This window comes from Procambarus clarkii, chromosome 6 (genome assembly GCF_040958095.1).
Source record: "Procambarus clarkii isolate CNS0578487 chromosome 6, FALCON_Pclarkii_2.0, whole genome shotgun sequence".
Taxonomy (NCBI): Eukaryota; Metazoa; Arthropoda; class Malacostraca; order Decapoda; family Cambaridae; genus Procambarus; species Procambarus clarkii.
The window spans coordinates 23,907,233-23,924,097 of record NC_091155.1 but is presented as its reverse complement, the minus strand read 5'-3'; the positions used below and the strand labels follow the sequence as shown (position 1 = coordinate 23,924,097).

The 16,865-nt window shown below is 45.5% G+C and overlaps 1 protein-coding gene across 1 annotated transcript in view; it reads left to right on the top strand.

The window, feature by feature from the left end:
- The window catches only part of LOC123754016 (uncharacterized), a 301,225-nt gene that overhangs the window by 18,620 nt on the left and 265,740 nt on the right, over window positions 1–16,865 (top strand). Inside the window, exon 2 of the mRNA XM_045736127.2 lies at window positions 10,347–10,390. Within this exon, the coding sequence (XP_045592083.2) occupies window positions 10,347–10,390 (44 nt within the window). The remainder of the gene's footprint in view (window positions 1–10,346; window positions 10,391–16,865) is intronic.

Here is a 16,865-nt window from a genome sequence, read left to right as displayed (position 1 = left end):
GTTACAATCAATGTTTTAATGTATGGATATGCGAAAACAACTCGCAGATAACACCATCGCGTATCGTCGTACAACGTTCTGTGCATAGTATGGTGATGCTAGTAGGCTCCCAGTTGTTATTAGCAACCCATCCTAATGGACAATTGGATAGTAGAATTTGGTATTATTCACTTCATAGTCCGGAAAAAAATAAAGGTAAAAACATAACTTAAATATTCTTAAGTCTAGTACAGTATAGCACATATATGTACTATATTAGGCCTAAACGTGTATTAACCCTAGGATGGTTAGGTTAGGCTTTATTAGTAACGAATATAAAACCTTTCTCTGGTTTGTCCAAACTCAATAGAACCAAATTCTACTTTCTAATTGTCCATTACGTTAATACACGTACGATGGTCCACATCGGTACAATTAGTACTTTCTAAACAGAAGGACGGGCTGGTTATTAGGCCATGTAGTTTTTTGTTTGGAATGTGTCTATTGGCTTAAGCTACCTCATCCCCTTGTGTGTATCTTACCTCAATAAACTTATTTCAATTTCAAAACCCCTCGTGGCAGATTGTAGAACTATCATACACAATGTCGGGGTGTTGGGTGGGAGACATTGAGCGATATTTCGAAAATTTGGTACTCTCATTGGTCTCATTTGCGAATGGTTCACTAGGCTGCGTGAGGGAAAAGAACGAGGAAGCACACAGAAACTGAGTACCCACGTGAATAATGAGTACCATCATGAGCCACAGAATAGCTTAATGTAAGAAACTAATTTAGTGTCAAAGGTCGTGAAGAAAGGGGGGGAAATGAACTGGGAACGAAGTGGTTGAGAGAGACTTGAAACACGTTTTCAAAAGTATATACGACACAACTTAAGGAACAGAAACGCACCCCCTCCCCCCACCACACGCCAGCACAGATTGGGCAACAGAGCTAGTGAATTCAGCTCCGTGCATACGGAAAGGCTTTAGCCGGGATGAGGGTTTACAGAAGTGGCTTACACGTGATAATGAAGGAGTACGTATTGCTTTCTGACGAGACTTGTCATGCATATAAGTGTAATAAACAGGTTCATATATCCTCTCCCCCTTCCCCTAACCCCCTCTCCCCCCCCTCGACCTGCACCCAACACGAAGCAGCTGAGGACGTGATAATGATGTGATGAATATGGTCATATTTTCTCGCTGACGTTATTCGCTTACTAAAAATGGCTCCACTATAATGGTATAATGACTGGTATTAATATTGTTGTAATTACCTGCATAACTTGGTGTTAGTATAGTGCTAGCGCATTGCCGAGTTGCGTGTTGGTCTGCGTGTGCGTGTGTAACTCACCTAGGTGAACTTACCGGGTTGACCATTAGCTCCCAAGTTCCACTTCCATTTACTCGTCAATTAATTGAATGACTGTTATTCCTTGCGACTCCTAATATTTTTTTTTTTTTTGTTGAAGTGAGGGAGGCGATATATTTCAAATTTACTGTTGCTTCTCTAAACCGATGTCTGTGACTCTTTAAAGTAGTTTTTTCCTGACTAGAGCTACCCGTGGCCTTGGTCCCTATCCAACCTGCCCTCTTACCCTATCATATATCATGTTAATCATGGCTTCCTCGACCATTTTAATTTCCCCCCTTTAGTATGTTGTCAGTTATTATATCTCCTCCCCCTATTTCTTCTTTCCTCCAGCGTGGTGAGATTGAGAGAACTCAATCTCACGTGTCATTGTAGTTAAGAACTCAATCTCACGTGTCATTGTAGTTAAGCAATGACTAGTTAGATTGATAATGATATCCTCAGCTTTAGCACATGTCTTGTCGCATATCTCAGATACCTGGTTGATACCTGGTTGATGGGGTTCTGGGAATTCTTCTACTCCCCAAGCCCGGCCCGAGGCCAGGCTTGACTTGTGAGAGTTTGGTCCACTAGGCTGTTGCTTGGAGCGGCCCGCAGGCCCACATACCCAACACAGCCCGGTTGGTCCGGCACTCCTTGGAGGAATAAATCTAGTTTCCTTTTGAAAATGTCCACGGTTGTTCCGGCAATATTTCTTATGCACAGAACATTTTCAAGTGATTATTAGATGTAATAATGTTTATGATTATTAGATGTAATTGTCAGGTTGGAGGCAGGGAACTAGCAGAGGGAAGCGCCAAACCATTACGACTATATAGCACTTGGAAGAGCTCAGGATAAGGATTTGGGATAGAACGGGGGGGAAGGAATGGTGCCCAACCACTTGGACGGTCGGGGATTGAACGCCGAAAAAAATATTGAAATTGGAAAAAAATACTAAGCTGCCTTCTGATGCATGTTGTATACAGTTTTCTGAAGGCCTCTCTCTATCTAGGCCCATAAAGGCTAGCTGATCGTTGCCAGTGAATGTGAATGCTGTAAACCTTTTTTGTTATTTTTAGATTCAGCTACTCTGAACAAAAAGTTCCTGGTTGATACCTGGTTGATGGGGTTCTGGGAGTTCTTCTACTCCCCAAGCCCGGCCCGAGACCAGGCTTGACTTGTGAGAGTTTGGTCCACTAGGCTGTTGCTTGGAGCGGTCCGCAGCCAAATAGCATGGGGTATGGTAAGCCCGTGGTGGGCTTACCCGGCACAGGAGCGGGACTGGAACTTGAGTAAATGGTATTTTGTTGATGTGCTGCCTTGGTGTCAGGTTTGGGACTGACTGTAGTTTTTAGATCTGATTCTCCTCGGGGATACAGTCTAGCAACTGTCTCTCCGACTGTCTGGGAAGTGCGTCTGGGTCACCCTGTACTCGCCTACTTGTATTAACTTGTATTATTTGCAGAGGGATGAGCCACGGCTCTTGGGTCTCGCCTCGTAATTCTCAATCAACTGGTGTATAGGTTCCAGAGCCTATTGGCCTCTGTCATATCTACATTTTTAAAAACTGTGTATGAAGTCTGCCTCTATCACATCACTTCCAAGTGCATTCAATTTGTTAACAAAAGTTTTTTCTAGTGTGTGCGCGTGCTCACACGCTTGGAAATAATGTAAAAAAAAATTATGTAAATTGAACAGAATATGTAAATTAAAGCAATATATATATATATATATATATATATATATATATATATATATATATATATATATATATATATATATATTTATAAATAATGACAGTGTCAGACCACGGAGGAAGAATTGAAACAGGAATTTCCTTAAGTACTTTCGTATATTAATACATCTTCAGAAGGAATGAAGGTGTGCTAATATTTCACCCTACATTCCTTCCTTGAAATATTTCTGATGTCGTTATTGTTGCCCATTCAAAGCTAGAGAAATTGATGACTAGGAAAACAGGCAAAGTTCTTTTACTGCTAGAATCCACTTGATAAAACATTAAATTATTGAGAGCTCTTAGAATTCCTAAATCTGTATTCTCTGGAGCTCGGGCAGGAGATACACAATTTACATCGGTTAGAGGGCCTAGATTTAATAGATTAGACATAGATTAGAGGGTACACAACGTAATAGCTCAACATGATTAAACATAATGGGCATGACTAGCCGACCTCTCTCGGTATTCAAGAGAGAGAGAGAACTTGATAAACACCTCCAAAGGATAGCTGATCAACCGGGCTGAAGTCATACATCAGAGACCGGGCCGTGGGGACGTTGATCCTCGGGACCAACATAAGGTAACCGCAAGGTAAGGTGATGTTAGTGCTATCGGTCTATAATTTATTGTGTTTTTGCTTTGCTCTTGTTTCCCATACTAGCCTCGTTACCTATCTCTCTTCCCTCACTTTACCTCTTGTTTTTTCTACATCATGCGCTCTTTTACACTCTTACCTCTTAAGATAACTCGATAGTTATCGTCTAGGTAGACGATAACTCTTCAGTTATCGTCTAGGTAGACGATAACTCTTCAGTTATCGTCTACCGTTGCTCCCTCAAACTTTGTATCCCTCTTCTTCCTTCTAATCCACCTATACCACTCTTTCCCTCTACATCTCATTTACATCTACCTCTTCTCCTCCTCTTCACCTCTACCTCTCCTCCTCTTCACCTCTACCTCACGTTCTCGTGGTTCTTCATCCTGTTATCACCCATCTGAAGAACAGTGTTGTAATGAGCAGCGATCTTTTAGGAGTGAACGCGGTGCCAGCGAGCAAACACGATAAACAGAAAGGTGCTTGGGAAGTGAACGCAGCCAGGCGATACATTCATTGACAAGATCGACGACTCGATATATTTTCTGCTGAAAGGACGCTCAATGTGGCACATGTTTCAGTCGGGGGGCACTTTTAAAAGTGTGTGTGTCCGTGTTCCCCCGTGCGTGTGTAGGGGAAGGGGAGGGGGGGGGGTGAAAAGGGAGTTTTATAAGTGTGGGGATGAGCTGTGTGTGTGTGTGTGTGTGTGTGTGTGTGTGTGTGTGTGTGTGTGTGTGTGTGTGTGTGTGAGTAGTTGGGCTTTCTGGTGTGTTCGCGCCTGGTGAGTTTGATGCCTCATGTCACAGTATTGCCAGTTTCATGCCACTGCGTCATAACTAATTTCAGAATTAGTGCTTTAAAGCTTTCGTACTTCAGTATATTCAAAACCGTCCCCATATCAGTAGCTGTGAGACTTCCAGCATCACCAGTTAAACAGCCAACCCCTCGTCGGTCGCTAGTCTCAGAGCCTTCCTGTGTTACTAGTCGCAAAGACGATGCAGAACCTGTTGTTGTGCAACCAACCTGCTTCCAACCAGGTATCAATCGGTTATCAACCAGGTATCAACCAGGACATCCTAACATTTATATAGAGTTCACACAATACCATTGGTTTCAAGCCCTCCCTGCACCATTGGGTTTTAATCTGCAGTGCACCATTGGTTTTGTAACCTGCCCCCACAGGGCGCCTGACAGCTGGGTGGACAGCGCTTCGGATTCGTAGTCCTGAGGGTTCGATCCTCGGTGGAGGCGGAGACAAATGGGCAAAAAGTTTCTTTCACCCTGATGCCCTGTTATCTAGCAGTAAATAGGTACCTGGGTGTTAGACAGCTGCTACGGGCTGCTTTCTGGGAGGGGGGACCTGGTCGAGGACCGGGCCGCGGGGACGCTAAGCCCCGAAATCATCTCAAGATAACCCCAAGAAGATACCATAGGTTTCAAACCCGTCAGTCTAGTATTGGTTTCAAAGCTACCCAGCACCATTAATTTCAAATACGCCTTCCACTTAATTTTTTTAGAACCTTGAGTATCGCCAGACTTTCTGGTTTCCAAAGCGTTGCTCGGACATTAGGCTTCTTGCCGCAGCAACTTCAATAGCGTTAACTCGTCAAGGGGAACTCTGGATAAAGTGTTACACAGTCCGATCAAGATTTACGAGATGCCGGCGCTTGAGGGAAGTGGTAATTCAGTGTTCACTCTAGTGGTGATGTGTGTACCAAAAGCTTAAAGGTGAGGGGAGAAGATTGGCCCGGTGGATTGGGAGGATTGACGGTCAAGACGGAGAGACAGACGGACGTAAGAGTTGAGGAAACTCTGAACAAAAAGCCCTCTCAATAGGCCCTCTCATCTCTCATGGGCCTATTGGTTGGTCATGAGGGGCAGCTCCTATTGGTTGGCCATGAGAGGCAGCTCCTATTGGTTGGTCATGAGGGGCAGCTCCTATTGGTTGGTCATGAGGGGCAGCTCCTATTGGTTGGCCATGAGGGGCAGCTCCTATTGGTTGGCCATGAGGGGCAGCTCCTATTGGTTGGCCATGAGGGGCAGCTCCTATTGGTTGGCCATGAGGGGCAGCTCCTATTGGTTGGCCATGAGAGGCAGCTCCTATTGGTTGGTCATGAGGGGCAGCTCCTATTGGTTGGTCATGAGGGGCAGCTCCTATTGGTTGGTCATGAGGGGCAGCTCCTATTGGTTGGTCATGAGGGGCAGCTCCTATTGGTTGGCCATGAGGGGCAGCTCCTATTGGTTGGCCATGAGGGGCAGCTCCTATTGGTTGGCCATGAGGGGCAGCTCCTATTGGTTGGCCATGAGGGGCAGCTCCTATTGGTTGGTCATGAGGGGCAGCTCCTATTGGTTGGTCATGAGGGGCAGCTCCTATTGGTTGGCCATGAGGGGCAGCTCCTATTGGTTGGCCATGAGGGGCAGCTCCTATTGGTTGGCCATGAGAGGCAGCTCCTATTGGTTGCCCATGAGAGGCAGCTCCTATTGGATGGCCATGAGAGGCAGCTCCTATTGGTTGGCCATGAAAGGCAGCTCCTATTGGTTGGCCATGAGGGGCAGCTCTTATTGGTTGGCCATGAGGGGCAGCTCCTATTGGTTGGCCATGAGAGGCAGCTCCTATTGGTTGCCCATGAGAGGCAGCTCCTATTGGTTGGCCATGAGAGGCAGCTCCTATTGGTTGGCCATGAGAGGCAGCTCCTATTGGTTGGCCATGAGGGGCAGCTCCTATTGGTTGGCCATGAGGGGCAGCTCCTATTGGTTGGCCATGAGAGGCAGCTCCTATTGGTTGCCCATGAGAGACAGCTCCTATTGGTTGGCCATGAGGGGCAGCTCCTATTGGTTGGCCATGAGGGGCAGCTCCTATTGGTTGCCCATGAGAGGCAGCTCCTATTGGTTGGGCATGAGGGGCAGCTCCTATTGGTTGCCCATGAGGGGCAGCTCCTATTGGTTGGGCATGAGAGGCAGCTCCTATTGGTTGGGCATGAGAGGCAGCTCCTATTGGTTGCCCATGAGGGGCAGCTCCTGTTGGTTGGCCATGAGAGGCAGCTCCTATTGGTTGGCCTTGAGGGGCAGCTCCTATTGGTTGGCCATGAGGGGCAGCTGCAATTGGTTGGTCATGAGAGGCAGCTCCTATTGGTTGCCCATGAGAGGCAGCTCCTATTTACACTCAACCAAGCTCGTATGTCAACCACAACCAAAGATTGATTGATGGAGATTAAGTCACCCAACATGAATGGCACGGACGGGCTATTCTGTCCATATGAAGTGGCATGGACATGAATAGCCTGTAAGACCAAAGGTGATTGATTGGTGAAGATTAGGCCACCTAAGAGGTGGCGTAATCTTCAAGTTCATGCATGTTTAGTGAGACAAGAAAATACATCTCAAAGGGATAGTGCTAACCTTCATCAGTCAGTTAATCATATGTCTAACATGAGCTTGAAACAATCCAACGATTCCACGTCTTCTATGTTGCTGGTAATTAGTTTCGTAAATCCTTTTTTTTTTAACTAGTACTTACCAAGTTTTTATTTTTTTCATGAACTTACCCAATTCTTATTCAGTCTTTCATGTTCAGTTTTGGGTTATGTTTAGCTAAATTAGGCCTGACAGCTGAATGGACAGCGCTCGAGATTTGTAGTCCTGAGATTCCGGGTTCGATCCCCGGTGAAGGCGGAAATAAATGGACAGTTTCTTTCACCCTGATGTTCCTGTTCACCTAGCAGTAAATAAGTACCAGGGAGTTAGACAGCTTATAAGGGCTGCTTCCTGGGGATGTGTAGCAAAAAGGAGGTCTGGTCGAGGACCGGGCCACAGGGACGCTAAGCCCCGAAATCATCTCGAGATAACCTCAAGATAACATCCATTTAAACTAACATCCCCAATGTTATACCCATTCAGCCCTTTATTATTAACATCTTTATTGACAAAATTAATTACAATTTTGCCTAATCTCAAGATTTTGATAGTCTTATTAAAGTGAGGATAATGCTGGTATTCACTGCCACGCAGGACAGAGGGTCATACATAAGACAATAGGTCTAAACTGTAGGCCCTTTGTATACTGTGTCCTCCCTTGATCTCTAAGGTGAGGTTTCTAATTCGGATTAACGGCGTCATCCTTGTCTGTATAAGTTAAGAGGAATTTAATGATCGTTCTATAGCGCGATGCCCACCTGAAACAACTATAGTTGGTAAAGCGGCCATATATTAACCGGACAGACTGCCTCACCGTCTGTGTTATTACCGTTCGGTCTGGCTAGCAGTCCTGGCTAGCAGTCCTGGCTAGCAGTCCTGGCTAGCAGTCCTGGCTAGCAGTCCTGGCTAGCAGTCTTGGCTAATAGTTCTATTGCTGTCATTTGCCCTTCCCTCCCTACTTTAGCTGGCAAATCTTTCGCCCTGGAATCCAAAGATACTGCCATGGCCCGTGAAGCTTCTGTCGTGGCTTCTTGAAATACCCGCCTTCCTTGACTTCGTAACCCCCTCCTCCCTCTCCTTGGTTTCTTGCCTTCCCCTAACCCCCTTGGCTTCGTGCCCCGTCTAAATTCCTTAGATTAAAAGATTCCCCGTCCGTTTTCCATGAATTCAAACCGTGACCTTCGTCCTTGGCTTCATTCCTCGCCCGCATTCCTTGGCTTTGTACCCATCCTCCTTGACTTCTTAACCCACCCGCCATCCTTGGCTTCTTATTTACACCGGTCCTCCTTAGCTTTTAACTCCTCCGTCCTTCATTGGCTTCATTCAAGAAACAAATTCCTTCAGGATGTGGGTAGGGAGCCGGTCGGCCGAGCGGACAGCACGCTGGACTTGTGATCCTGGGTTCGATCCCAGGCGCCGGCGAGAAACAATGGGCAGAGTTTCTTTCACCCTATGCCCCTGTTACCTAGCAGTAAAATAAGTACCTGGGTGTTAGTCAGCTGTTACGGGCTGCTTCCTGGGGGTGGAGGCCTGGTCGAGGACCGGGCCGCGGGGACACTTAAAAAAAAAAAAAGCCCCGAAATCATCTCAAGATAAGATAGGATGTGCTGGAACAGCTTAGGCTGCGATGACTATGTGGGCCCGCAGGCCGCTCGAAGTGACAACCTTTTGCATCAACTTACAACCAGACAATAAGATCATGTATGATCATACTTCATTGGATCAGTTATATAGTATGACTGCCGAGTTCCTTGTCCGAAACTCTGGAAGGAATCACACCGCGTTGTTGCCTTACTGCCGCAACGCTGCTGACTCTTGTGTAACTGCAGAGGCCTCTTTGTCTGTCCTCTGTCTAGTGGGCCGTTGCTTGGAATACTGCAGAGGCTGCTTGGTATCATGTCGTTCTTGCCTGGCTTTTAGCTGTTGCTGTGGGTGCTGTCTAGTTAAGAGCTTAGTGTTCCTTGGCTTGCTAATGTTTCTGTCTGGCTTGCGGGTGCTGTCGACTGGCTTGCATCTGCTGTTACCTGACTTTTGCCGTACTTGTTACTTATTTTGAGGTTATTTTGAGATGATTTCGGGGCTTTTTTTGTGTGTGTGTGTCCCCGCGGCCCGGTCCTCGACCAGGCCTCCACCCCCAGGAAGCAGCCCGTGACAGCTGACTAACACCCAGGTACCTATTTACTGCTAGGTAACAGGGGCATAGGGTGAAAGAAACTCTGCCCATTGTTTCTCGTCGGCGCCTGGGATCGAACCCAGGACCACAGGATCACAAGCCCAGCGTGCTGTCCGCTCGGCCGACCGGCTCCCTTATAGTACTACCGCACCTCCGTAGGTTACCACATTACACCTGATTATCATTTGCCGAGGCTGAGATGTTTACCTCCGGGTTTATTGTGCATGGTTGCATTGTGAATTGCCAGGCCCCCAGCCTCCCGCCGCCCACCTCTCCTGCTCTCGTACAAGCACCAGATTATGCATCGGTGTAGCGTGTTAGTAGATGCTTAAATGGTGAAGATAAGATGTGAGGTTGTTCAGCAGCTCCCCGAGGTGTAGTGGTTACCACCCTCGCATCTCCCAAGCTTGGCAGTCACTGTATTAAGTCTCGTTTTCTCGAAGTGATGCCCATTAGACACCTAAAGTGCAGGTCATTGCAGGCTAATGATCACTTGGGGCTAGATTCACGAAGCAGTTACGCAAGCACTTACGTACGTGTGCGTCTTTCCTCAATCTTTGACGGCTTTGGTTACATTTATTAAACAGTTTACAAGCATGAAAACTTCCCATTCAACTGTTGTTATTGTTATAAACAGCCGCCTGGTGCTTCGGAGCTCATTATAACTGTTTAATAATTGTAAACAAAGCCGCCAAAGATTGAGGAAAGATGTACAGGTTCGTAAGTGCTTGCGTAACGGCTTCATGAATCTGGCCCCTGGAGTTTAACCGATTGTCGGATTGTGTTCTAGGGAAAACGTGGTGCTGAATTCCCTAAATCCAAGATACAAGAACAAAAACTAGACGATTCTTCAACTGATAAATAGACTACGACTCCCAGCAGTGTACTAATTTGTTTGCAATTGTTAAATGATGACTACATTTACTTCAATGTCACAATATAATTGATTTACATAGTGTATTTTTATTTGTTTAAACATTTGTGATGTTTTTGTAAGACACGATGATGTCGACTTCTTTTGTCATACCCTTAGTTACATCTATGTTTATGTTGAGAATAACTACCAATTACCTGTATTTGTTTTTTGTTTTCAGATAAGGCAGTGTACTCGCCTGGGTATGCTCCGGACAACGGCATGGTAAGCCTCTCTTCTAGTACCTGTATTACTAGTTACTAGTTGACTAGAGATTGTTTGACTGTGTCATCCTGATTTTCTAGTTGTAGTAATCCTTTTGGGGCCGGATTCACGAAGCAGTTACGTAAGTACCTACGAACGTGTACATCCTTCCTTAATCTTTGGCGGCTTTGGTTGCATTGATTATAACAGTTTACAAGCATAGAAACTTGCTAATCAACTGTTGTTATTGTTATAAACAGCCTCCTGGTGCTTCGGAGCTCATTAACTGTTTCATAATTGTAAACAAAGCCGCCACAGATTGAGAAAAGATGTACAGCTTCGTATGTGCATGCGTAACTGCTTCGTGAATCTGGCCTCGTGGTTAACGGGTCTTGGTGTGCCTTGTTTGATTGATTGGTGAAGATTAAGCCACCCAAAAGGTGGCACAGGCATGAATAGCCCGTAAGTGGTGGCCCTTTTGAACCATCATCAGTATCAATAGATGATACTGGAGATCTGTGGAGGTGCGACTGCACCCTGCGTGACGGGAGATGTCTCTCGTGGTGCCTGGTTTGATATATATTATGTGGTAATACTGGCACTAAGGTTCCCTCATCCCCACATTACTTTGTGGGCTTGAATTGGCTTCTTGTGTCATTAAATTGCATGGCCCAATCTTCCGGCAGCCCCGTTCTCTCGAATTGTCACTCCGTTAAAAGTGCGACTGTCTAGACGAAGAGGAAGGGAAGGGAACTATCAGGGGGGAAAGCGCCAAGTCATTACGACTATATAGCACTTGGAAGGGGTCAGGGTAAGGATTTGGGATGGGAAGGGGGGAAGGAATGGTGCCCAACCACTTGGACGGTCGGGGATTGAACGCCGACCTGCATGAAGCGAGACCGTCGCTCTACCGTCCAGCCCAAGTGGCTGGGTAGTCGAAGAGGAACGTACGAACCCAAGCAACCCACCTAACCTATCAAGGCCGATGCATAAAAATGTCAACTGTATAGTGATTTTGTTTTGTTTTCTTCTAATACGTCGTTTATTGTTGTATATTATTATTGTTGCATTATGCGTCTGTCGTCCTGACGCTTTTGATGAGTTGTCATAATGATTTTTTGACGCGCGGCCGCCTCATCACAAATTAAAAATGAAACTTTCACGAGAATTTTGACTGTCAAAGTGTCCACTGGTGAGACAGTCCTGTCACTGTCATTTAGGGAGCTGGTCGGCCGAGCGGACAGCACGCTGGACTTGTGATCCAGGGTTCGATCCCGGGCGCCGGCGAGAAACAATGGGCAGAGTTTCTTTCACCCTATGCCCCTGTTACCTAGCAGTAAATAGGTACCTGGGTGTTAGTCAGCTGTCACGGGCTGCTTCCTGGGGGTGGAGGCCTGGTCGAGGACTGGGCCGCGGGGACACTAAAAAGCCCCGAAATTATCTCAAGATAACCTCAAGATAACCTCACCCTGAGAGGTTGGTTCATTGGCACCCGAGGGGTGCCTCGGGGCTTGTGTGTTTTGCTTGTCTACTGTTTTCTTGTATTCTTTTAAATGTCAGTGACCAGCCCTGAGGCGGTGTGGAAACGCTAACCTTTTAACATTTATTAGTAACATTCTAGCAGTCTTGGAACGTCGCTCTACCGTCCAACCAGTTGGGCTGGACGGTAGAGCAACGGTCTCGCTTCATGCACGTCGGCGTTCAATCCCCCGACCGTCCACAAGTGGTTGGGCACCATTCCTTTCCCTCCCCGACCCATTTCAAATGCTTATCCTGACCCTTTCCCAGTGCTATATAGTCGTAATGGCTTAGCTCTTTTCCGATAATTCCCTTCCCTTGGAACAATTGTGTAACTAAATCTGGCCTTAGGTAGCGCCTTCACGTTCTTCCCAATTTTATGCCTAATTTTAAAAGATTTTTGTCCGAAAATATCTTAAATATTAGCGATATTGTTTGAAAACTGAGCACAAAGCACGTCCCAATTCCTTGCGGCTTATCATTCCTAAGATGCAGTCCGCAACATTCGCTCAACTCCTGGGGTACATATTGCTGCTAGGTGAACAGAGGCAGCAGGCGTAAAGAATACGTGTCCGGACCTTCTCCCTCTGGCCTCGGATTCGATATTTGGGACCGACAAGTTGTTAGCCGACTGCGCTCACAAGCTAATTTTCCACTTGAAGGTTATGAATAGTAAATATTATAATATTTTCAGTTTTATTATGCAAAATCTGTATATTAAAAAAATGTAACTGCAAACTCTTGTCCTTAAAAATTAAAAAAAAAATATATTTGATATAATTTTTATAATTTATAAAAAAAATCGCTGCTGTTAGTGAAGAAAAAAAGTTAACAAATATCTTTTGATAATTAACCTTTTGTGTATTCATGTTTTTGAATGGTGTTAGTATTTTTTTTAACTGGCACTATGAAGTTTACACCTATATAGCGATTGGCACCAGAGCGATGGTATACACGTAGGTGTTGTAGTATACATGTAGACTGGTGCCAAGACCGTGATGTATACATGATTATGGACTTTAATTGTATTGATTATTGTTTACAGTGTGATTGGGGTTTAATTTGTATAACGATCCCTTATGAAATGGGATTTATATGTTCGGCAGCGTTACGATAGTTTTCTGTGAAGAAGAGTGTGTGTGTGTGTGTGTGTGTGTGTGTGTGTGTGTGTGTGTGTGTGTGTGTGTGTGTGTGTGTGTGTGTAATTACTTAAGTGCAGTTACAGGATAAGAGCTACGCTCATGGTGTCCCGTCTTCCCAGTACTCTTTGTCATATAACGCTTTGAAACTATAAAGCTTTGGTGTTCGAAACTGTGTATTCACCTAGTTGTGCTTGCGGGGGTTGAGCTCTGCTCTTTCGCCTCTCAACTGTCAATCAATCAACGATCTCTTTTTTTACACACACACACACACACACACACACACACACACACACACACACACACACACACACACACACACACACACACACACAGAGGAAGCAGCCCGTCACAGCTGTCTAACTCCCAGGTACCTATTTACTGCTAGCTAACAGGGGGGGGGGGCATCAGGGTAGAAGAAACAGCCCATTTGTTTTCCGCCATCGTCGGGGATCGAACCCCGGTCCCCCCCAGGATTACGAGTCCTGAGTGCTGTCCACTCAGCCACCAGGCGCCCACACTGTGTGTGCGGGGGGAGGGGGGGGGGATAAGATGATGATAAACAAGCCAGGCGCCGCATCATGACCCTGATACTGGTGGGAGTGAGCCAGATGGCCCACTATAGAGAGCCATGTTATGCCACAGTTCATCTGTGTTCTCCTGGTTTCCGCTTGCCCATTATTATCCCACACCGTTAATAAAACGGATTGTTGTTGTTGTTATAGATTAAGCTACTCGGAACAAGTTCCAAGCAGCACGGGCTATGGTGAGCCCGTAACTTACCTGGCACAGGAGCGAGGCAGGAAGCACGGGCTATGGTTAGCCTCGTGGACGGGAGATGTCTCCCGTGCAATGAATAAAACGGAGTTGACCAGACCACACACTAGAAATTGAAGGGACGACGACGTTTCGGTCCGTCCTGGACCATTCTCAAGTCGATTGTGATGAGGACAGATGATGATGATGATGATGAAGATTAAGCCACCCAAAAGGTGGCACGGGCATGAATAGCTCGTAAGTGGTGGCCCTTTTGAGCCATTACCAGTATCAAGAGCTGATACTGGAGATCTGTGGAGGCGCGACTGCACCCTGCGTGACGGGAGATGTCTCCCGGACCAAGTGGTGACCAGATGGTGATGAGGACAGGTAGGGACAGGCATTAAATAGGCAAGAGAGAGCTGAGGAGGAAAGTCTCTCTTGCCTATTTAATGCCTGTCCCTACCTGTCCTCATCACAATCGACTTGAGAATGGTCCAGGACGGACCGAAACGTCGTCGTCCCTTCAATTTCTAGTGTGTGGTCTGGTCAACATACTTCAGCCACGTTATTGTGACTCATCGCCTGAATAAAACGGAGTTATTGTGTGACTTTATTTTTTGCACGTAGGTGAGAAAGAACCCCCCCCCCCCCTGGGGCCAACCGAGGTAGGGGGGTCGTCCATGGTATTGTATTGGTGGTGTCGTTTGATGCTCACTTGGGTATGAATCTCTCGGCGCGTGCATGATAACGCAGCCTTCCTCAGATAGGCTTGATTACATGTTTGTCTAGAGATAAGGATTGAGTAGGTTACACCAGGGGTGGGGTGGGGGGTGGGGGGGCTGGTGTGTGGTGATGCCGAGATACAAAAGACTGGCTATACTTGTCATCATCTTACGGGCTCACCATAGCCCGTGCTACATGGACACTTCGTCCTGAGTAGCTAAGTCTGAAACAACAACAACATTGTCATCACGGTTACGGGCTATTCATGCCCGTGCCGCCTCTTGGGTGGCTTAATCTTTATCAATCTGTAATCATGGGGTAATGCTGGCAGCGTTTGTTGAGGGTAGGGTAGGCGTGAGAGGTGGGGAAGTTGTCTCTGGGGGAAATTTGGGGAATAGCTGTTATAGAAAGTATAAAAGTATACCTCCTTATATTTGAGTTATATACAATTGGTACGGGGATGCGATGTACGAGAGCGTGAGTGTGTGAAGGAATTGTAAATGTTATAATGGAACATTTCGCCATCACGGGCATCTTAAGGGAGTGAGGGAGTAGTTATTATTAACATCTTTATTGACAAAATTTGATTTCAATTTTGTCTAATTTGAGGATTTGAAGGAGTGAGGCCAAAGAGCGGGTGAGGGACTGAAAAAGGGAGGAGAATTAATGATTTAGTTTTTATACAGAATAGGCCTCGGAAGCCAGATTTTAGTATGTGTTTTTATGCGAAAGAATCTGCCCATTTCAGCGTTTAACCAAATAGGTAAAATCACTTGGGCAGCAGAATAGATTGAAATATACAATTTTTTTTTCTTGCATAGATATTCCCACATGGGCTCTGAGCCTCTGGCTATCCCACTAAGTGTTACTCATCTCTGTTTTATGTCAACGGTGGATGAGTATTTATGACTCGTATTTTGACTTCAGGAAGATTATATCCAATGTAGGCTGACCAGACCACACACTAGAAGTTGAAGGGACGACGACGTTTCGGTCCGCCCTGGACCATTCTCAAGTCGATTGTGAAGAGGAGGTAGAGACAGGCAATAAATAGGCAAGAGAGAGCTGAGGAGGAAAGTAAGATATATCCAATGTGCTCAACAACTTCAACAAATAGGAAGAAATCACAGCTTCCAGTCAACCTTTACAAACGATACCAAAATGAGCACCAGAAAACGCCATTGAAAATGGCCCTTGGAATACACAGAATAACTAAAAAAAATATATAAATGTCGTCTTCCAGTGAGAAACTGAAAATAACATTATGGTCAACAGGAAGAAAATCCAACTTCCTTGCGAAAAAATAACAGTTCTGGGTACAAGACGCCGCCAAGTCTATTCATGGAACGAAGGACAAGCCCTTAAGAATCAAGGCATAATAATTTAAAAAAAAATGTAAATTTAATTTTAAACGATTTAAAACGTGTTTAGAGCGCATAACAAAGCTAATGTGTAGCCTCTTCCGGGAAAATCATATCGTTAATAATCTTCAATGCACTTGTGCTTATTTAGAGTATATACTATTCTTTTACTCGAGTCTTTTCAAGGTATGCGAGCTGTCCACAGTTTAAAACATGTAAGACATTATACACAGAAATCACAATAGCGTGATGCATCAAAGGAACAAATCCACAAGGGCCGTGACAAGGATTCGAACCTAGGCTCTCGGACGTAGGTTCGAATCCTCGTCACGGCCCTTGTGGATGTGTTCATATAAGGCATGTTTTACTGGTCGCGTAGCTACGATAACATTTTCTTATCACCGGTGCATGTCCTTGATAGTTTTGCGAATGTTTAGCTTCATTCACGAATACCTTCTGCACCGTCGCCTCCGCTCACTTTCTGCGTATGACTCTTTTTGTTAATCTTTTCATAAATAAATAAATAAATAAATAAATAAATAAATGTTTATTCAGGTAAAGTACATACATACAAGAGGTTATACAAAAATTGATAGATTTATAGATAGAGCTAGTACATACAATGCCTTCAGCCATTATTACGCCAAGCGTTTCGGGCAGGTTTCTTTTGGTAGGTTTGAAATGTATGCGTCGAAGGGGTCCCATGTTTAGCGTTTCTATACGCCGTATTGTGGGTGGGTGGTTGGTTGACGTTAGTTAGGTCGTTATTTAATCAATGCTCATGAAGTTAAATTAATTCCCCTCCCTTTTACAATGGCTACTTCTTTAGATTGTAACACATTAATTAATACTTGTTCTTAAAGGGGATTGTGAGCAGTATGACGTGAATTGATTTCAAACTGGATGGGGTAGCCGGCTGTGCCCGGGTCTCTCCCCTCTTCTTTCTATCCCTTCCCCCCTCCTTCCTACTATCTTCACCTTTTTCACATCTCTCCC